At 40.9% G+C, this 22,291-nt stretch overlaps 1 protein-coding gene across 2 annotated transcripts; it reads left to right on the top strand.

Moving 5' to 3' along the window:
* Window positions 1-2,772: 2,772 nt before the first annotated feature.
* LOC132328994 (cytosolic phospholipase A2 epsilon-like) lies at window positions 2,773-20,757 on the top strand. 2 transcript variants are annotated; one of them, XM_059849522.1, is made up of 19 exons: window positions 2,773-2,841; window positions 3,644-3,780; window positions 4,566-4,697; window positions 7,599-7,639; window positions 8,093-8,135; window positions 8,451-8,514; window positions 9,735-9,901; window positions 10,045-10,137; window positions 10,485-10,522; window positions 11,654-11,789; window positions 13,224-13,360; window positions 14,343-14,565; window positions 15,195-15,309; window positions 16,264-16,401; window positions 16,859-16,966; window positions 17,429-17,620; window positions 18,166-18,332; window positions 19,175-19,355; window positions 20,416-20,757. In XM_059849522.1, exons 1-19 carry the CDS (start codon window positions 2,814-2,816, stop codon window positions 20,652-20,654), a joined length of 2,379 nt encoding a protein of 792 aa, XP_059705505.1. In that variant the 5' UTR covers window positions 2,773-2,813; the 3' UTR covers window positions 20,655-20,757. The 2 variants fall into 2 exon arrangements, with proteins under 2 accessions (XP_059705505.1, XP_059705506.1); XM_059849523.1 differs by lacking the exon at window positions 20,416-20,757 and having other exon boundaries at window positions 18,166-18,362; window positions 19,175-19,308.
* Window positions 20,758-22,291: the final 1,534 nt, after the last annotated feature.

Here is a 22,291-nt window from a genome sequence, read left to right as displayed (position 1 = left end):
TCTTTAACTGTCTGCCAGTGCCTGTGAGATCCAGCCTCCACTTCATGACTGTAATTTGTAGTGAACTTGATGCACTGTTGTGCATCTGACTGGAGAAGCTGGTGGGGGCTGGAACTGCCCCAGGAGATCCCTCTGTGTGCAGTTATTCAGACCTTATGGAGGTGGATAATGACTCTGGAATTTCCCTGTGATAAAATGCTTGACCCATCTCCTTTTTTCTCTAAATCACTGCGGTGTTGAAAAAAAAAGAAAATAAAGAAAATCTAAGTCTTTGTGTGGCACAGAACCAGTGCATCATTTGTGCTTTTGAAATCAGTGGGAGGTGGAGTCGTGAGTCAATCTATACTACTCTTCTTCCTGGCCACAGCTGTGGTCCAGGAGCACCTACCAGCTGGGAGACACACAGACTGCAGCCTTATAGTGGTGCCTTTTATGAAACAAAGACACCCATGGGATCATCAGCCTATTCACCTTTGGTAAGAGAAAATCACCGGTGGGGCAGAAGAATCTTTTTGGTGGTCTTGGTTGAGATTGATCAAAAGCAGATGCTTGGGGAATTTTGATGCCTAAATGTCAAATCTGTTTACAGCAGGCAGATATATTAGTAAAACCAGCAGGTAGATGGTCCTGGTGAGATGGATATATCCCATCATGAAGAGGGAAATGGGAGGCATGCTAGGGTCTCCTTCCATAGTGAATCTGAGCAGAAACTGAGAATTACTGACTGCTGGGTTTCATCACTGGCCCTCTTCTGGCTCTTTGTCTCCAGGATCGGTTCATCCGCGCAAATCCACACAGGAAGATTGGAATCAGGAGGAGGAATCATGAAAGGCCACACAGTGCTGAAAATGAGGTACTGTATGGAAGGCAGCTTCTGGACTGCAAGGAGGGAGCTGCAGGGCATGAAGGATAGTGCATGGCCATGATCCCTGCAGTTCTTCTGTCAGCCTTTCCAGTCTCTCCCCAGGCTTAACTGTTTTTGTGAGAGGTGACGTTTATTAACAGATAGTTAAGGGAGTATTTGCTTCTTCTGTGAGTCTGCTGTCTAGAGTGCAAAGCATTTACTGTGACTTAGGGGTTGGGAAGATGATGAACTTGTGGTTTAAATGCTAGGCAAGGAACTGGGAGAGCTGGATTTTAGTCTTGGTTTACCGTGGTATGATTATATGATGGTAGTCATACCTCATAAAACCCAAGGCTTAGCCCTTAAATTGTTTTTCCTTTACTTTATGGAGGCAGATGAGCAGATAAAATGGCTTACTACTATGTCTGACACTTTTCTGAACACTGATTTTTATGAGGATGAGTTGGTTTTGGAAAGTACTGAATATGGTTCATACTAGATATGTTACAAATTATGACAAGTTCTATGACTAATAGTTGAAAATATATATTTAATAACTAGAAAAATGAAAATAGTATGATATGTTTTTCTGTTCCTGAGTTTTCTCAATCTGTTCCTTAAGTGTATTCAGTACGAAAGAATGAAGGTAACTCTCTTAGATCTGGGAGAGCAGTCAATTCACTAACTGCTAGTACTATGGAATAATAATTGGGTTTATATCAGTATAGTTGCTTAGTATTTAAGCCATCTCGTGAAAAAGTTTTCTCCAAACTCATGGATATGGATGGTACTAAAGCTGAGGATGAAATACTAATCCTCTGTATTTGGATGAATTGTTGCGCTTTCAGCAATTTGGATCATGTACTTCTTCCATCCTCCATCTCCAGAAATGCTGCTGCCAAAAATTATGCTGAGGTTGATGGGCTTCTTTCAGACCTTCTGGTTTTGTTCAAATGACACTTTCTGAGAGAAAAGTGTTGAGAATTGTTCCAGTAGGCTGTAAATAACATTTGGCTTGGCGGCTTAGACGTTTCGTCTGCTTCTGTCAGGACAGGGAGTATCAAAATAAGAGGAACACAAGGAGATTTTAAGCGGGCAGTTTCTCAGAAATCATGATTCTTTGGATATTTAAGTGCAGCTTTTAATTTAATTAATGGAGCTATTGCTTCTGCATGTAGTGTTTTACTCTTGACGTTCTTCAACACTGTCTTGTTTTTCCAGTAACCGAGTGTAGGGTTGTGTGTAGCTGGGATAGGGAGCGGAGGGAGAACAGAAAAATTGGAGGCAGTTTTGGGCCCTTCAAGAGCCTTCTTCCCCTGTAGAACCCTACACTACAGGTTGTCAATATTGCTGTGCCAAAGGGCTTCTCCTTGGTTCCTTGGTAGATCAGTCAGGTCAGCCTAGGTTTGTCCTGATTAAGCCAAGACGTTCTGAATTTTCTGTTTGTCCTTTTGTGCCGCCTTCTTTTTTTTTTTGGTGTGTGTATATGTGCATTTGCATGCAATTGTAGCTTTTTGTTGCTTATTTGTGTTTAATTACATACTCTAATGCACTGTCAATTTTACAACACAATATTTTTGTGTTCTCAGCTTTCCATTTTCTTACATTGTTTAGAGTTTTTGTGATCCCTGCGTTCTTCAGTTCTTTTTCTTTAAAAGCCCCCTGGTTTATATTCAGTTCTGCTTGGTGCATTAATGAGGTTTCACTTTGATTAATGTAGATCCTAGCTATGAATGACAGGTTATCTTTACTCAATGTCAAATCACAAGAAAGTATTTCTTCTCAGAAAATGTCCCAAATAGTTAAAATCAAATTCACTGCAATATAGTGATAGATTGGCCTTACTGGCATTAAAGGATAAGCGATGTTATTTATATCTGAGTTAATTGCTAATAATTAAGGTATCTTTCTCATTGTTCTGCAGCCTGAAGTGCCTCAGTTGTGCTGGCTTTCTGTAAAAATTATTGGCATGAGAAATCTCCGCAAAGCAGATCTGTGTAAGTATCACTGGTGGCACTTTTATAGCTTAGCAAGAAAACTGCTGTCACCTGATTTTAATGCTCTTGTACACCTGTTGCTGGGATGACAGTAATGTTTCAGGGGGGTTTGGGTGAAGAAGTTGTGTTTATTTTAATTTAAATTCAAAATAATTTAGAAAACACTTAAAACCAGAAAGGAAATAGACTAGAAATTCTGTGTTGAAGAAATTGTCCTTCCTTTTGTCAGCTGGTCTGTGATATTTCCCTTTCTTCTAACTCTTCAGTGCCCCTTTTTCCAGGTTGCCCAATTCCCTTTTGGAAGGAACATCTTTGTGAAAGATACAGGAAAAATCAAACCAGTTGCTTTGGATGTTGCTGTGTTTGTGGCTTGACTGTTCTGTCAGTGTTGGATGACTTTTGCATTACAAATAGATGAACATCTCCCAAAATAAAATTTCAATTTAATTTTGAGAAGTGCCATTTGAAGAAGTGAAGTTGTACATGAGTTTTTTGGAAAGTGACAACTATTTGAAAATAGGGATTAAAAAATCACAAAAGACAGAGTATTTAGCTCAGCACTGTTGAAATAAAATGCTTTGGCTCTTGTTATCATATAGAATTAGTGGTTTAAAATTGACTTTTTTGAGGCTGATATAAATCTAAATAGAAAAGTTAAATAACTCTAAACCCAGAATATTTTCATTTGGTCTAATGAAATATCTAGGACTCCTCAGAGGTTAATCTTTTCTTTCCCTGACTGGGCAAATAAAATAATGACAAAGTACTGCTGTACTAATTGTGCAACTTGTTGTTAACACAGGGAGCCAAACTGATTGCTATGTCAAGCTGTGGCTGCCAACAGCTTCGTGTCAGGAAGCCCAGACAAGAACTGTACACAACTGCAGAAACCCTGTCTGGAATGAAACTTTCCACTTCGTGATACAGAGTGCAGTCAAGGTGGGATCTGTGACAGGGAGCAGGTGCTTTCTAAAGGGGGCATCTTCACCTGCTGTGGGCAAACTCTTCTTGAAAGGCTTGAGACTCACATGGATCTTGAACTCAGACTGAAAGAAGTCGTTTAAGCTCACAAGGTTGTGGAATATCTGGAATAATGTTGAATGCTTCTTTGTGCCCCAGAACAGTTGTAAAAGACTGTTAAAATGTTTATAGAGTTAGCAGAAATAGGTGAGCAGTCAGAGTGAAAGTGATACAAAGTCCAAACGGGATCAGTTTCTCATAGTTTACTAGAGCTGCATCTTGTCATGGTAACCCGAGCCCTGAGGAACTGTCAAGGGATCAAATCCTGTTGAGAGTTTGGTAGTGTGCTTTAACTTTCATTTTAAAGGGCTAAAAATTTCCCCTTTGTTATTATTTTCTAACAAAATGCCAAGATTTCTCAAGGCAGTGATTTTGAATCCACAAACAATCTGAGGAATAGTGGATGTAACCTCTGCTCTGTCTGGTGCATGTTACCATCATATGTCACTTAGGTTTCCTCTTCTTTTGGAGCTCTTTTTGGTTGCCAAATCTGATGATTTACCTCTTCTAGAGTAGGTAAGACCAGGGTTGGTCCCTGACTCTGCTGTCTGAGCCTCAAGGGCTGTGAGCTGAGCTCTGTACTGTCACAGGAGTCTGTGGACACATGGCCATGAGGGCTGAATGCTGGCTCTTGCAAGACCTTCCTTTTGGGCTCAGCAGTCCCAGAATATGTGATTGACATCCTTCTCTGCCTCTTTCCTCAGAACATCCTGGAGCTGACAGTCTGTGATGAGGACACTTTTACACCAGATGACCACCTTATGACTGTTCGCTTTGACGTGGCTAAAATCCAACCTGGAGAAAAAGTTCACCTGAGTTTTGAGTTGAATCCAGAGGTGAGGGGCTAGAGAAAATAATACTCTTGGTTAGAATTTTGTCTCAAGTTGCTACCTCAATTGAACATTAAATTGGTTCTCACACACAAAGACTTTGTTAAAAAAGATGTTACTAAAAAAAGTTGAATGCTTGGGTTTTAGGAGAGGGGTCACAAACGCCCCCTGTTGTGACTGGAATAAGATCCAAAATACTTTTAGTGTTTCTATTTTTTTTTAATTTCAAAAGTATATTTTGAAAAATCTGTGAGGAAAAGAGTCAAAAATGAAGAAGCTGATGGTTAGGAGGTCTCATTTCTGTTGTAGGAGATTGACAGAGCAGGGGTGGGAACAAACCTGCCCTGGTTTCCAGGCAGTTGCCCTTACCCTTTGGCCAGTAGCTCACTAGGACTATCTCCTCTCAGCTTCACTGGGGATTTTGACCAGTTCTTTCAGATAATGTCCTCTCTAAATGAAGCATTTACTTCTTGTGGTAATCTCTTTGGGTTTTTTTTTTCCTCCTCTATGAACAACTTTAAGACAAAAATCTCAGCAAGTCTGGTTATGCTCCTTTGCTACAAATTTATTTTAGAGGGGCTGAGCCAGCACAGGAGAGGCAGGCCTTCATGAATCAGAATATCATCAGTATTTTATTTTTTCTTCTTAGGGAGTGTATGATGTAAGTGTTTTATTTGCTGCATGTGTCTCAAAAATACAGTGTTTAGTTGTATAAACAACCAAAATAAAGATACAGAGTATCTTATGAAACACTGAGTGGATGAAGTTGCTGAGAAGAGAGGTGGAGAAATCACACTCATCTTCAAAGAGAGCAGAATATGTGCTCAGATTTCCTTCTGCACAATGTAACACCTTCTCTGGAGGGTGTAGTAACAACTTCAGGGCTTTCTCACACTTTGCCAAGGGCTTCAGTTTTCGGTTCCCAGGAACTGGTGTGCTCCATTTATTTCTAAACCACTGTGTCAATCAGGCTCTTTGAAAAACACTCTTGCCTGTTTTTCATATTACCATTGCTTTGAAGAGGTTTATTAACTACTCTTTTAGAAGACCAATCCTTACTGAGGACTGCTTATTAAACCTGTCCCAGCTGGCTACAGCCTTCCTCAGAAAATCCCTCACGTGACTGAGATAATTCCAGGTGTGATTCAAGCCCTGGATTTGCTCTGAGGCATGTGCAGAGCTGTCTTAGCCCATTAGCAAGGTGGAAGTGGTGGGGGTCAGACCAGGTGAGCTGTCTCAGGAACATCCTTGTCAAGCTGCCCTTCTTCAGTTTGTGGTGAATCAGGCCCCCGTGAGGCATCACAAATTATGGTCTCTATATGGGTTTTCAGAAGACTTTGGCTTGTTTTATGTTTTTGAAAGTGTCTTAGTAATGCAACAGGCTGGGCAATCTTAATACCAGGCTGTAGTGCCCCTTCTGCCCATAATGATTTCTTCAATCTGCCAAGGTATCTCAGGAGGAGGGCTGAAGAGGTCAGATGGGTGCTGTCAGAGCAGCAGGGCTGCTTTGCTGTGCCTCTTGCTCTCTGTGGCCTAACAAGTATTTCCATGGCTATGCTCTGGATTTTTCACCCACAAATATGTGAGTGGGACCAACTAGAAATGTAACTTGTGTGAGTGTAACACAGCATAAGAAGGATAGGAACATGAGGCAAGCAGAATTAGGCAGATGGCATGAGCCAGGTTCTTCTGAACCTTGTTTCTGCTGTTCTTTGGACAAAGTTGTAACAGACCATCAGTTAGTTTGGACAGTACAGTCTGGGCACAATTAAATATTTGATACAGCCTGTCTTGCATCTGTGTAAGGTGACTGCTTTCTAAAATCTGTGCCCCAGCCTTCTATTACAACATTGCAACCACTGTAATTCTCCTGAAATAGAGACTTTGGGAGAAATTAGCAAGCACAGCTACCTGCTTCTGCATTACATGCCACAGATGCAGCTATCAGAGAAGCCATCAGAGATGTTTCATTTACTGATGTGAACTAGTAAATACAAAATTGCTCCACACTTTTACTGCCAAGATGATTTTCCCATGGCAGCTGCCAGTGAGATTTGGCATGTTTTTCATAGTCAATTCACAATGTTAAAATATGATGGACAGAAGGGATATTTATCAGTAAATGTTAACTATTCTGAATATAAATTAAAGAGTGCTGTTACCATTTGCCAGAAAGAGATTTACATTACTGTTAACTACTGTTTTCCTCCCTATGGGTGATCCTGAGGATCTCTCTGATATACTCTTTTTTAGTCTGGTATGTCCTGGAATGGCTATATCCCATAGCAAGTGGCTGAAGTAACACGGTTATTCAGTCTCTTTTATACTGTTGGTGTGTTACTCTGTTGCTGCTTCATTCTCACACTTTTCCTGTCTCTTTTCCTCTTGATTTGTTTCCCCTCAGCTCTTTCTCTGATTGCCCATCACAGTTTCACTCTTTCTCTTCTCCCCTTCCTCCTGGCAGTTTTTATTTTCCAAATTGGTCCCTTCTCCCACTCATTTTTTAATGTTTAATGACTTTACTCTGCAAATTCTTTTGTTTTAACCAAGGCATACTGCCTATTAGCTGTACTAAGTCTCTTCATTCTTAATTGTTTTCCTACATCATTCACCTGCTAGTTTTCTCTTCCTCAGCATTGATTGACGCATGTCTTATCCTACTAATGAATTAGTAATAGGAGCCTTGCTCCTTCTTCAATGATACTCAGTTTTCTTTCTCTTGATGGTACAGCTGGTTTGTAAGCAGTAGAGCAGTGGAGAGGTGAAATCAAAGTATGGCCACAGAAATCTGTATCCATTCATATTATGATGTAGAGGGTGTGGGAATAGAGAGAGAGAGTTATAAAAAAATTGAGTTGTATCAGAGGAAAATATTTCTTCATAAATTAAAAAAAGTCCTATTTTCAGAATCAGGAAGAACTAGAAGTGGAATTTCTACTGCATAACATGTAAGTAAATTTCTACTGGAAACCATGTAAGTAAAACCTAAATGTTGTAGAGTTTGTCATCAGACAACTGCCTTTTAGAGAGAGTGGTAATGCAGCATTGGGCAAGTGGCTCCATGTACCTGTGATCAGACAACTCATCTCAGCATCTTCCCCATTGTTGCTCTTCTGTCCTAAATTTGAGTGACAGTCTCAGTATTTATAGCTGAGAATGGATGTTTATTTTGTGATTCAGCCTAAGGAGAGATGATACTCATCAGCAGAGATGAGAAAGAAGGAGCATCCTTGGGAAGGTATGGGATGGGATCCGGCAGAGGCTGCAAGATAGAGGGGAAGAATGGAAGTGCTGATGGTACTTGCCAGCTACAAAAACTGAGCTCAGAGAACTATGTGCTTTTGAAAGTTTATTGCTTAAATACACACTTTTAAATAAATCTTTTTGGTTTTGCTTTTCAGACCAGGTGTATCTGAGAAGATCATTACTAATGGTGTACTAGTGGTAATTTTTTTTTTTTTTTTGTATGCTAATCTTATGGTGGGGCAGAACTGAAGGATGTGGTTGGAAGATAGGGAGAAAAATTTCTTGTGTTAACTGTTGGGGACTGAATGGTATTTAAGTGTAATGACAGATCCCCAGGTATTTTGGCTTCCTTAACCACAGTGCAAGATTTATTCAAGATACTCAGTTTCTACAAATTCTTCACATCCACAGACCATCATGGCCAAGCATTGTGTTTCTACAGGACCCCTAGAACCTCAGTGAGAATCCTGCACTGTTCCTGTGAACAATGGTTTTATTGCTTCTCTCTTCCAGTCTCGTGAAGTTTCCTGTTTGGAAGTACATGTGAATGAAACAAAAATGAAGAGTTCTTACAAAAGTGAGGTTGCTGATTTAAATTGTTTGTCGCTGCTTTTTGTGCTATGGGAAATGAAGCTGAATCTAGATAAATATTTGGTTTGTTTTAGTCTCTGTTTGCATCAGGGCTGCTTGGGTATTTCCTGAATTACCTACTTGCTAATAGTGAGAGTCCTCAGAAGAGGACATGACTCTGTATCTTAAGAGAAACTGTGGAGGTGGCTGGGAGATTTGGAAATATCACTGTGGTGTGGATGGAACTGAAATACCTTTACCTCTGTTTTCTGGGGAAAACAGAAATTAAAAGAAGGGAGACACAACTCTCAGGAGAAGAAAGACTTCAGTGAAAGCTCAGGGGATGTGAATGCTGCTAGAGGCGTCCACAAGTGTAACACATGCTCTCTGTCACTTGGCAGGGTGTCACAAATGGTTTAGGTCACTTGATCACTGGCAAAAGTATCAGCAAGTGTAGGTGTAATATAAATTTGTAAAGCTGTGGACAAGTTTGATGGCAAGGTTCACTCTATTACTACATGCATGAAACATGCAAAGAAAAATCAGATTAGCATAGATCTAGAATTATTTATGTAGAGACCAGGCCTGCAAAAGGATAAAGAGGGAAAAGGAAAGGGTGCCAGGAGTGAAGATCCTCACACCAATTCTGAGTTTCAGAGTGAGCCCTCTTGCCAAACTTTGCCTCAGACTTGATTGTTTGTCTAAAGGATTCAGCAGCACTTAATCATCCCATAATTTAGTGTTTACAAAGCAATTCAATGGGATTTACAATAAGCAGAACAATAAATAACTTAGTTATGAATGTAGGATGGTAACATTCATACTACACCTGCTATAAATCAATTCACACACATTTCCACACAAAGAATTATGTACAAAGTGCCTGCTAAAAATCCGCCTCAAGGCTGGTGAAATACTCAGAACAGATGCCTTTGCATTTCTCAGTGGAGTCAGGGATGTCAGCCCTGATTTTGCCATCAGCTTTTGGGATCAGTTCTCTGAGTATTGCAGACTTGAGAGCTGCTCAGTTCCGAGCCCCTGCAGCCCAGGGGAACCCAAGGGCCAGGTGCTGCACACTGGTGGCAGGGGAAGGAAAGCATTGTGCTCCAAATTAACTTTAGTTAAGCCTGCAGCACTAAGGCTGAAATGTCACTTGGGGCACTTTTATTTGCCAATTTCAGGACTAGGCACAGTTAACATCTCCCTGCGGTTTGCTCTTGTTCTTAGGGAGAGATTTCACCTTCACAATGAAAGGATCCTATGAAGAAACCCAGGATATTTCCATAGGTTCTCACTCCAGACCTGGAAGCAGTGAAACCACCAGGTTCCACTACATCAAGCACAGTCAACCCAGACTGCTCATGACCCTGCCAAAGGAGCGTTTTCTCTCTTGTGTAGGTTTTGCTTATGGATGGTGACAACGCCTAACCTAAATTTTGGGAGAAGAATCATGAGTTAACCCTTATCCAGTATTTCTGTGTCTAGGGTCTATAAATAATATTCTTCTAATAACATTTTTTCCCCCTCTTTAAATCAGCCTGGCTCAGGTAGGAGGGAAATGGATGTAAGTAGTCCCCTGGCTGTGCCTCTCCATTCTCTGGACTTGGGAAAGAAAGTGACAGTGATGAGAGTGAGTATCCTTTGACAGTATTTGGAATTCTTCCAACAAGGTAAACTGTATATATGTGATATCTGGTCATGTAAGAATTTTGTTACTAAAAATGCATTAGTGAGTTATTTGTATGCTTAGCTCTGCATACACTTAAAAATATAACTATGATTTGGAGGGAAAAGGGATATTCAGAATTTCTGTCTGCTTTAAAAGTAGTTTAAAAAATTCTATGCTGAATGCCTGAGAGGAGGCCAAAAATTTATCATTAGACTATATTTGTGAATAATTGCTAATACTGTAAAACCTACTTCTACAACATTACAATTCTATTTAAAATTTATGGTGCTTTCATTATTGATTTTCAGGGGGAATCTTATGAGGTGTCTGTGAATGAGGAAAATAGGTAATTTTTTTATTGCTTTTGAATGATTACTTAGGCAATCTCCTACTTAGGCCTCTCCTGTCATAATATAATTGTTAGATGAAAGGAAGCTACATCTTAAAGTAGCTGATTTCAAAACAGGAAATAAAGATGACTGAAATATGAGGAATGGTTAATAAAATGCTTTAAAGCTTTTAAAGCTTTTAAATTGGTTGGTAAGAATTTAGAATAGGATAGGTGGTAGATAGTTATGGGGTATAAACTGTCAAAACTATCACAAGGTTTTTCCTAATGCTGATGCTTTGTAACCTAAACATACCTCTGTTTTGTAACCTTTATCTATAATAAGTGCATATTTATGTATACCAGATTTCTGGTGTGTCTAACACCTTTATGCATTTACAAGACCTCTACAGGTCATTTTTCAATGAAACACATGGACAGTAATTTATTTATTGACTGGCTTGCTGAGATTTTCTGAAGGGCAACATTACCCCCTGTTGATAAGTTAGCACCATTGCAAGCCTTAGTTGCAGGTGAATGATAAATCAGAGGGGTTTATTGAATAATATTTAGAGAAGACACAGAGAAGTTTTTGTTTTGTGTGTTTTTTTTTTTCCTGAAAAAAGCCTCTGAAACTGGAACCCCGTGAAAACACAGGTTATAGAATGAATCATGTACATGATATTTATGATCATGTAACAGAAGGGATAAATTTAAGAGACATCTTCTGACTCAAATAAAGCACAAATTCTTTGTAGAGATTAGCCTATATCAGTATTAGAGTCCTTTTAACTAAAGTGTGTTAAGTTTAAATGACTACTTAGGCCCCCTTTGTGCTTCAGGAAACACATGCACAGCAGGAGAATTGGAAGAGGTGTCCAAATACCAGAGTTCAATGTGATATAACTTGATTTTATATATTTGACTTCCTTATGATTGTGTGCAATTGTTCAGGACATAATTCTGGTCTAAAATCTCCACAGGAAGGCACAAAAATAGGACATAGGATATCCATATACCTGCTTTCTTGTACATAGGGGGACTTTCGTGTACATGGAATTTCTTTAAACTGGTTTGTTGTTGCTGGTTTTGCTGAGTCTCCAGCTGCACTGGCTGCAGGGAATGCCCTGTGCTGTTCTCATGTTGCAGCTGCAAGGATTTGGATTTGCGGCTGGGGTTCGACCTCTGCGCGGAGGAGCAGGGTTTCATCCGCAAAAGGAAGAAGGTGGTTGCTGCTGCTCTGAAAAATGTCCTTCATCTAGATGAAGACCTGCAGGAGGATGAGGTATGTGGGACAGCATCTTGGCAACTTGAAGTAGCATGACCCACCTTGAGAGAAGTTGATGTGCAGTGCTTGCATGACTACCCAGACAGCTCTTCCACATATTCTACACTAAATAGTATCGGCCAGATTGTCACTTGCACCTAAGACCATATCCAAATTTTTGGCAGAGAGGATGAAAGAGGAACTTTTAGGAGGCCAGTTATAGCTCCTTTATTCTCTGCCAAGCTCTGTCCTCCCTCGGGGCAGCCAAAGGCTGTGTTTGCTGACATGCTGATGCGTATAACCAAGCCTGGTGAAATTTGATTGCTGAAACTGAGACCATTTCTCCTCTTTGGCACCTCTTCTCTGCTGCCACATGGTTCACAGGGGAGGCTACAACTCTCCTATAGCACACTGGTCCAGTGGCATCTGTCTTGTGTGGTTTTTGGTGTTACCTCTTGTTTGCTTCTCTCCTGGGGATCCCTGAACTCAGAGGTAGCTGCTCTGTTACTGGAAGACGATGATCTGTTGTGGGGCTGTGGTGCTGGGACAATGTGCCTGTGGGGTATTTCCTTCACTGCTGTGCTCAGCTCCCAGCACACCCAACCCTTTATGATCTGTGCAGGACAGCATTTTTCAACCAAGTCCAAGTGCTCAAGAACTTAAGTAACAGGTAGAATAGGACTTGTTGTTATTAAATGAGAATATAAGGGGGTTTGAACCAAATTATTCAAAAAGCCCCCCAAACCCATAAGAAGATGGTAAAATACAGTGAAGACAAGATTAAAGGTCATGGTGTCGTATGTTCCTAAAACTGAATGTCTGTTGTATCAGTTTTTACTATACAGAAAAGTGAGGAAGGATAACAGGATTGATGCATTCCTGAGGAAAGTAAAAGTAAATTACATATAGCACTGACATCAGGGAAGGTAGAGGTGATGTGGGTTGGAAAGAGGGTCTTAAAATAAACCTATAGAGCTGGGCACTATCTGCCTGGAGAACAGCAAATGTTGTACATATACTTAGAGGCAGGTTATGTGCTTGTGCAGGCAGGTTTTGTGCTGCTCTTCTGACCTTAGCTATACTCAGAGCTTTAAAAGGTGTTTTGAGGGAAAGAGCTGAGGAAAAATTAAATACATTGAGAAAATCTGAAAATATATTTCCCCACACAAGAACTGTACTTACAGCTCCTGGCTTTCCAAAGTATCACTGATCAGGAAAATGCTTTCAGCATACACTAAATTCCCCCAAATTTTCCCAGCTCAAATACACACCTAGGCACTGCCCTGAAGAGGGTGAATTTATCAAAACCTACCTGAAGCAGGTGGTGCTGTTAGTTTTTTCTGCATGGCCATCATTGCTGTGTTTCCTCTGTGTTAGCTTTTTCTGCATGGCCACCATTGCTGTGTTTCCCCTGGTGATGAGTGGCTCTGTGCCTCTCTGTGTGTTGAGCAGGTGCCCGTGGTGGCGGTGGTGACGGCGGCCGGGGGAGTGCGGTCCATGACAGCAATGTTTGGCAGCCTCCTGGCGCTCCAGGAGCTGGGTGTTTTGGACTGTGTGTCATACATCAGTGGTTTGTCTGCCACAACATGGTAAGGAGAGCTGGGCTTGCCCTTGTGTTAGCAGAGTGATAACCTGGAGAACAATTTTGCCTTAGTGATGAATTTACTCAGCTTGATGTGGGCACTTGGCTTCCTTTTGGACTTGTTTCATGGGACCACTCAGTGCTCCCTCCTACAAGAAACAAATCTAATGAGAATGACAGTATTTCTGTAACTGCACTGAAGTGTTTACAGAAACCAAAAGAAAAGAGCACAAGCCAGGATGGTTTGCCTGTAACTTATCTTGTTGCATGCAACACCTCAAAAGTCCTTTTGTAATATTTGTCTGGTTCAACTCTTACATGTCCCCAAAAAGCAGACTTGTAAAGAACAGCCCTGAGAAACACAGTGTCACTCATGCACTCAATGGTGACTGCCTTGCACAAACTAGGAGGGGTTGAGGGGATTTAAAACATTTTGACTCTGAAGGGCTGTTCTGAAAATATGTGAGACAGAATTAGAACAAGTGGGGTGGGGATGAGAGGGGATGACTGGAATCTGCTTGAGCCCTGGGCGCTGGCAGCTCAAGCCTGCCCTAATGTGTGCCAGGAGCCTGAGGTGCCACCTGCTGCACACCCAAGGAAGGCTCTCACACCTGCCACTCGCTGCCAAACTCCAGCTTAACATTTCACACGGGGTCTGACCCACCTGAGGGAACCTCAGACAAAAGAGGTGGCTTAGACAATCAAAGGGTAATTCTAGCAAAAGCTTGAGTTAAGTTGTCAGTGTTGCTTTGTTACTCTTTTGATTCTGAAATACAAACAAGCTAGGATGATTTAAAATGTGTTTGTGCAGGGGAAAAAAAAGAAATCATTACACAGTCTAAATTCTGCCTCAGCTTTGAAATGCTCTTCCAAGTAAAAGTTGGAGGGCAAGAACCTCGTGTAGCCTCAAACAAAACACTTAGGTGTGTTATAGGCTAATGAATTGTCATGTGCCCTGTGATGAACCACAGTACCTTTCTTCTATCCAGGACCATGTCAAAGTTATATGAAGATGCCAATTGGTCACAAAAGGATCTCAGAGGGCCAGTTGGTGATATCAGGAACCATGTGACCCAGAGCAAGCTGCACTGTTTCTCTTTGGATCATATGAAGTACTATGAAAATGAGCTTTGTAAGAGAAAGCAAGAGGGGCACAAGGTGTCCTTTACAGATTTATGGGGACTTTTCATTGATTGTATGCTACATCATCAGGTATTTTATATTCTTTCTCTCCTTCTTATTGCACAGGATTTCTAAATTTCCATGTCTAAGGTTGTGGATTCAGTTAAAGAAAAGGCTCCAAAAACACCTGAAGGACTTAATATTTGGCTTTTTAGAATAGAAGTAACAAAGTAACCCTAAAGTGTGAGCATCTAGAAGAGACATCTGAGCAAGCAAAAATTCAAGATGTTAAGGAAACTGATTTTCCATCTTTAAGTTTGGGGGTTGGGTCAGGTGATCATTCTAGTAACACACAGAGCAGAGAAGGCTCTGACAGAGCTAAGTTCAGGCACAGCAATGTATACCCATAAGCTGCATTGAAGGAAATGGGTCCAGGTTGACTAAATATCTTTCTTTCCTTAAAGCAAGCCATATCCCAGTGACTGTACAGCCATGTTTCTTGCATTTTTGCCCTGTCCCACTCGCCAAAACTCCCATAAGCACAGTGCCTTGGTGAAAGCTCATGGCAGATAACACATGCACGCACTTGTGTGGCCAAACAGCTAAAGTACACAGAGCAAAACCTGCTGAGGTTTAGCAGGTACTTCATTGGTAGTTCCTGCTTCATGTCCGTGCATCATGTTCATCTTTTGACAATGAATTTTGCTCTTTGTAAACAGGAAAGTGCTCACAAACTCTCGGATCAACAGCTAGCAGTCAATCAGGGGCAGAATCCACTCCCCATATACCTATCCCTCAATGTCAAGGATGACTTTAGCACTTTGGATTTTAAAGGTATAGATTATCATACACCCTCTTATAACTCTGAAGAGCTTCCTTTTAAGTGTGATTGCCAAAACTTTTTCCTGCAATCCAAGCTAAAAATAATTTAGCTTGGATTTAAGTAATTTCTTTTCCCCTGTCTTCTGTGGAAGCGAGATACCTGTGCTATAGACACTGCACAGTGAGGTGATGGAGATGCTTTTTGCTGGCAGCCTTGAGAGCCACAACTGCTGCTCTTTTCTCTCTCATCCCCACCTGTGCCCCCACAGCCCCTTTCAGCTGCTGGGTCTTCTGCTGAGGCAGCACTAGTCCAGGAGAGCTGTGAAGAGTGGGGAAGAGGGCAAGGCAGGGAGGAGAAGGGAGAAGGTGGGAGAGGGGTGAGGGCAGGAGTCAGCTCCCAGCAGCCAGAGAAGGACCTGAGGAGGGGCAGGGCTCTGTGCTCTGATCAGTGATCCTGATCCCTGTTCCCATAGCATTCCCAGCACAAATGAAGGCGGCACTGCAACTGAACCTGGTCATCTGCTCCTAGGCACAGCTGCAGTCCCAGTGCATCCAGCCCAGGCTTCTGTGTGGGGAGGGGATTTGGTCAGAGATTTTTATCCTCAAGGCAGTGATTATGAGAGTGTCTAGAATGAATGGTAGCTGGTGTCACTGCTGGCTCAGAGGAACTCAAAATGCCACACTGTGTGCAGGGCCTTAGCAGTCAGTGGAATTTAGGCCCCAGGTCTTGCTTCTTAGTGCAAAAATTGACCTAAATCTCAAGCTGAATGGATTTTGGCAGAGGAGATGATTTTAGCTTTTGCACTCATGTGTGTTGAAGGGCAGCTGTTTGTTTCGAAGCGTGGTGGTTTGAACTGTCTGTCACCACCTTGGTGAAGCTATAGGCCTTGTTCTTCCAGCTTCTGAATCTCTAAGCTGATTTTTACATCTGGCTGCAATAAATCCAGCTTGATGCCTTATTTGCAGAGTGGGTGGAGTTCACACCTTACGAGGTGGGTCTCCTGAAATATGGGGCCTTTGTTCGTTCCGAGGATTTTGGTAGTGAGTTCTTCATGGGTCACCGGATGAAGAAGATCCCAGAATCCCACATCTGTTTCTTGGAAGGTAATGTACTATCTCAAGAAAACATCACCTTAAGAGCTGGCTACACAGAGGGGGTCTGCAGGTTGCAGTATTAGTACACCAGAGAATGTATCTGATGCAATTTCAGTCTCAAATGAACCGGCCAAAAGTGACAAAAGAGGAAACCAATTTTTGAGGCAAATGTGACTAATTTGCTGAATGACCTAAAGAGAACACATACATGCACACACACAAACTGATCATCTGAACTATTTAAACTCACAGCCTGACTTTTATAGACAGCCAGGTTTCGAAAATGGCCTGGTTGTGAGCCAGACATTGTGTGGAATGGCGTGGCATTTGATATTTATAGGAGAATTCATGGTATTTCATAACTAGAACAGAAAGTGGCTTCATGTGTGTTGCCATAGCTGTGCTCTAAATATTCAAACTAATATTAAGTATGGTGCCTTTTTTTTTTTTTTTTTAAACTTTCAAGGCACATGGAGCAATATATTTTCCCAGAGTTTTATGGATGCTGTCTACCTCTCGGGTCATTCAGAACACTTCTGGCACAGATGGACTCGAGACACTGAGCATGACATTGGTTAGTTCTTTAGATTACTTTTCTCTGGCATTTGCATTTTGTTCACACCTCTCTGAAATGTGAAACCTGATATTTGGTAAAGGGTTTGTTTTTGTGTCCTATTTCTGGCTTATGGGACACCAAGCCCTTGAGAATGAAGGAAAAGCAGGAGACCAACAGTTGTGCTGCAAAACAGGAAAAAACATTGTGCTGCTTATTGTGCTGCTCACTGTGCAACATCCCTGGGGAGCTTTGTTAGTCACAAGAGGGTTACCAAAGCCTTTTGGGGAGGGAGAGGCCAGACAGGGAAGGACAAGGTGATGGTGTGACACTGAGACCCACTGCCCAGAACACTCTGCAGGTCCACGTGTGCAGCCAGTCACAGATGGGGCTGGGAGCCAGGGTGGTTTGGTTGTTATTATCATCAGAGAAACATCCTGACTGAATGTGCAGACACAGACCCTCTTCTTGTTCTTCCTGCAGAGCACCATCCTGCTCTGCCCAAGAAGCCTCATGAGCAGGAAACCTGCTTATCCATGCCCAAAGGTTACCTTTCCAAAACTCTTCGAGAGATGATGACCGGGCGGCCAGTGGTTTCAACTTACCACAATTTCCTCAAGGGCTTGCAGCTCCATAACAAGTATTTGGAGAATGAGAGCTTTTGCATGTGGAAAGGTAATTGGGAATTGTTTTAGTTATATCTTTGAGGGAGGTTTGAGGACTGATACTTGCTGAGGACAAATATTTGATAAGTTTTGTCATAGAGGTAAATTTTGATTAATATTATTTGATTAACATGTTTGTGGAATGGGTTTTGCCAAGCCCCAGATGATTTACTCCTGGTCTTGTTCCTGTCTTGGAGGAAGCACAGCAGGTTTGCTTGAATTCTCATTTTCCTAGGAAAAGCCATTGAAGAGTGACTTGAAGCTTCCAAGGAAATAAAACAGCTACAAATTTACACATATTGAGATAGAAGAGTGATTTAACACTTTGTATGAAGCTGTCTCAAAACTGCTCCATCTTGCTGATCTCAGAGTTGAGCTATTTATTTAGTAAATAAATACTAAAATTGTGTCAAAGGCAAATACTTAACTGTGGGCTTTGTGTCAAAGATGAATATACATCAATTGTATTTTCTTTCTCTTCTTTTATGCTTATTTAGAAAAAAAGAGTTTACCCTGCAGTAAATAATAATAATAATAGAAGTTTTGGCCTTTCAGACACAGTGCTGGATTCTTCTCCCAACCAGCTGAATGAAATGAGTGACTACCTCAAGCTGATAGATACAGCTTTCTTCATCAACACCAGCTGCCCACCCATTCTGAGGCCAGAGAGAAAAGTGGATGTCATTCTCCACTTAAATTACAGTGGAGGATCACAGACTCTGGTGATGTTGTGAAGCAGTGATTCTTTATCTGTATGACTCCAGCAGCTGAATTACCACTACAGCTTTCTCTCTCTCTCTCTCCTTTTTTTCTTTTTTTCTTCCAGAAAATTTTTATTAAATTAAATGATCATATCAGTGGTACTATTCATAACTGTGACCATAATGTCACTGCCTTTATCAGGGCTCTTTTCAATGTCTTTCTGGGACAAGCATATGACCACAGACATACAGAAGATGTTCTATTCTATGTATCTGTTGTCTTGGTAGTAAGTTCCTCAATAGTTAAATTACTTCTACAATGTAATTAATACACAATACATAATTTTGAATATTTTTTTGAATGAAAAGTTTTGCTTTTACGTTTGACTCTTGGTGTCAGCATGAGTTTTAGTCAGGGTTTTTTTTTCTGCATTTGAAGAAACCTTGAGGGGCTTATATGATTTAAATTAATGCAATTTATTTGTAAGAGGACATAAAGACATGGTTAGATCCACTGAATGCAAATATTTAAGAACTTGTGATCTGAGACGCCACATATAATCAGTTTCCCTATCCAAATCCTCTACTGTGCTCACTAAATCACAAAAGTTGACCTGAATGTCATATACATTTCAGTAAATAGTAACCCTGCTTTAAAAACGTAGAGTTAGAAAGTCAACCAAATTTCTGTAACCCAGTATGTATTAAAATTAAGATGGTATGTTTGTTGCAGTGCATAGTTAGCATTATTTATAGACACAAGAATCAATCTCAGATTGTCTATTGCAGCAAAATATTATGGGGTTTGGTGGTCTTACTTCAAGCTCTTCTTGTGTTTCCTTCTCTCCTCTCTGTTGAGCCAGCCACTGGACCTATTCTCAGAGTACTGTTTGGAGCATGGGATCCCATTCCCCAGCACTGAGCTGAGCCAGGAGGACCGGGAGCACCTGAAGGAGTGCTACGTGTTTGAGGACAGCTTAGAGGCACCAATCTTGGCCTATTTCCCATTGGTGTGTGATACCTTCCAAAAATACAAGGCACCGAGTAAGTTGACAGCAGAAATCATTTTTTGAGATTGTCTCATCCAGTTGATCCCTTGAACTTGTTCCTCTTCCAAAACAAGACACTGGCAAGCTTCTGAATTGGCTAAGTTATTATAGTCTCAGTCCAGCTGTGATGAATACAGTATTGGCCAGCTGATCAGGGATTGGAGTGAAGAGGTTTAAAAATAACAGCCTGAGAAGCTGTACCTTGAGGGAAACCCCTTCTGGCACTTGAAACAGGACATGTAACTTTGCTAATAAAGAATAGGACACAGCTATCCAGTTGTTATATCCACTGGTAGCTTATGCTGTCACCTAACAGTCTCATGAAGAGATATAATGTTCACTTGGTTGACAAAGCTAGAATTCTCCTATTACTTTTTTTTACATGAAAAAATGAGAATAGAAAGTGCTGAAAACATGTAATGAAGCAAAGCTTTGCCAGGGTAACAAACTGCAAAAAATTATACCTATAATTTTTGAAGTTTACAGATTGTTTCCTTTAGTTCAGCAATAGAAGAAATGTTTGTTTCACTAGGAAAAAAAAAAACAAACTACCTGGCAAATCCAGTTTCAGTTTACAAATACTTCTACATGCATCAACTCCAATTTTACTATTTCTAATTTTCTATGATCCAGGAAACTTTCCTCAAAAAATGAAGAAAAATCCCTAAACCAGCTTATTGAAAAAGACCTTGTGCCGTTCATTATCTTACTTGTTCTGCTGCTTGTGCTTAAAATCTCGGCCACCTGAGAGGGAAGATTCCCAATCCAGGAGCCCTCTGGTGTAATTTTCTACCAGCTGGTAGATAAAGAGCTGTCATCTCAGAACTTAAGTGAAAAGCTAAACATATAAAATCTTAAAAAAATTGTATATTCTGATGCAAAACCTTAATTTAGAGAGGAAAGCATTTTGCATGGAACATTTTTTCTGCTGGTCAAGTCTGGATTGTAGCCAAGCAATGAACTAGTTGATTTTATAGTCTGTTACTGTGTATGTTGCACTGCCTGCTAGCAGTTTTCCACCTCAATTCCTTTGCTGTGCTTGGCTCTGGTTTCAGATGTGGAGCGCAGTCCCGCAGAGATGGAGCAGGGAAGAGTGGACGTGTCCAACTGTGCTGCTCCCTATGGCACCGGCCTCCTGACGTACACTGAAGAGAATTTCAACAAGCTGCTTAACCTGTGCAGCTACAACATCCTGAATAACAAACACTTAATTCTCCAGGCTCTGCGAACTGCAGTGCAACGAAAGAAGCAACTTAAAAACTATTCATCACCTAATTCGAGTAAACACTCTTAAAGTGTATTTAGGAAAAAAAAAAAAAAAAACATCAGGAGGACATGCAAAAATGTTTTGGTACTGAACTAATAAATATTCACAGATGTTTGTGATGGCAACAAAATTTGTGATACCAACTCCTTTGACTTCTGCAACAGTGAGATGGGTGGTGTGCAGCAGCTGCTACAGTTTTATTCCCACTGCCATCCAAATAACAGGGTACTTGTCTTAGAAAAATGGTTTCTTAAAGTATGTTTAACTGGTCTTTCTTAGAACTTGTTTTCTGATTGTTGTATGCAAAAATATACCTGCAGAGTAATAGCTACTGTTCAAATACTAAGTAGCCATGCATAATCTTATTAAAAATAAGAATTTTATAGTTGAAATCATTGAAGTTTGGGGGTTTTATTAAGTTCTATGGTCTCAGCTCAGCTAGTGAGTTGTTCTGGGAAAAAAGTTGCTCTTGCTTTTGGTACCAAGAAATCAAATATCGAGTGAACAATGAGTTTAGTGAATAACCTTTGAGGAAAGATGAAAGAAAAGCTGTCACTTCAACTGTGGAGAATGGAAGGAAACTCTGCTTTCAAGGGTGCAGGTGACTGGAATGATAACGCAGGAGATAACATTATATGTTGTTACCTCTAAGCCAGGACTTTTCTGTGCATCAGTTCATTTAACAGGAGACAAGACCAGCAGTGTCTGTCAAGCTTTGCTGCAACATGAATCAAACCAGTAAGTCTCCTTTCATAAGAGGAAACTGTTGGCAGTAACCTTCGTGTCTCCTTTTCATAGATCTAAAAAAGTCAAGTCCAACAACTTTCCTTTTCCTCAGTTACTGATACATCTTTCTGTTTCACTAGCCCTCTTTGCAGAAAGCCAGTTTTTCACCTTCTTTCCTTGCCCTTGGTTAGGATAATTTGATGTTATGTGTCACTAGTAAGACTGCAATAAGTTTCTGCGAGTAAAGAAGAAAAGGAGGTGTCACTCTGACAGCTCAGTTATGGTCATAAATTTATTTTTAAACAATAATGAAATGGAGGTTTAAAGATGTGATTATTTTCTATTGCAAAGTATCTCTTCAGTATTTTGAAGACTTTCAATTTCACTACTAGAGCTCCAGGAAGAATGAATGTAAGCAGTTCAGTGTGTGCCTGGTGTATTCCACCCACTGGTTTTTTGGTGGTTGCAATACTTGGCGCTGGGCCTTCAGCTTTACTCACCCAAGGTGTGGTGATGATGTGTGCTTTTGGCAGCTGGTCTGGAAAATTAGGATGGCTTAGAATGAGCTGAGGAAAGGGAGTCTGTTTTCAGAAGTCTGGGCCTTTTTAGCAAGCCACTAAAAAATCTTAGGTTGCCTAAATAGTCTAGCTTAGCAGCTCAGTATTTTGACTTAAGTCAAGTACTGATCTGGTGCTTGTGTTGGGATCTGGCTCCAGGCATCTCACACTGCATGGAATGAATGTTTTAGCTGGGAGAGCCAAGCTTAATGGTCTTGCCTTGATGGCTTGTGAGCTTTCTCCAAAATGGACTGATTTTGCTTCTAGTTTGGGGAAGGAAAGGCTGCTTCTGTTAAAGACCATTAATGATGCTCACATTACAGGGACACTTCAGAATCCTGCCTGTGATGTGATGGTGAAAGGTAGCATGAAACAACAGGG

This window comes from Haemorhous mexicanus, chromosome 6, assembly GCF_027477595.1.
Source record: "Haemorhous mexicanus isolate bHaeMex1 chromosome 6, bHaeMex1.pri, whole genome shotgun sequence".
NCBI classification, from domain to species: domain Eukaryota; kingdom Metazoa; phylum Chordata; class Aves; order Passeriformes; family Fringillidae; genus Haemorhous; species Haemorhous mexicanus.
This window is presented reverse-complemented; position numbering and strand designations above follow the sequence as displayed.

Bases quoted from the DNA above. Each gene is read 5' to 3' on its own strand.
- LOC132328994 (XM_059849522.1), top strand. From the start codon at position 2,814: ATGAGAAATCTCCGCAAAGCAGATCTGT. The intron at 4,698-7,598 runs GTGAGGGGCTAG...TCCTATTTTCAG, and splicing joins GTTTTGAGTTGAATCCAGAG to AATCAGGAAGAACTAGAAGT. The intron at 7,640-8,092 runs GTAAGTAAATTT...TTTGCTTTTCAG, and splicing joins GAATTTCTACTGCATAACAT to ACCAGGTGTATCTGAGAAGA.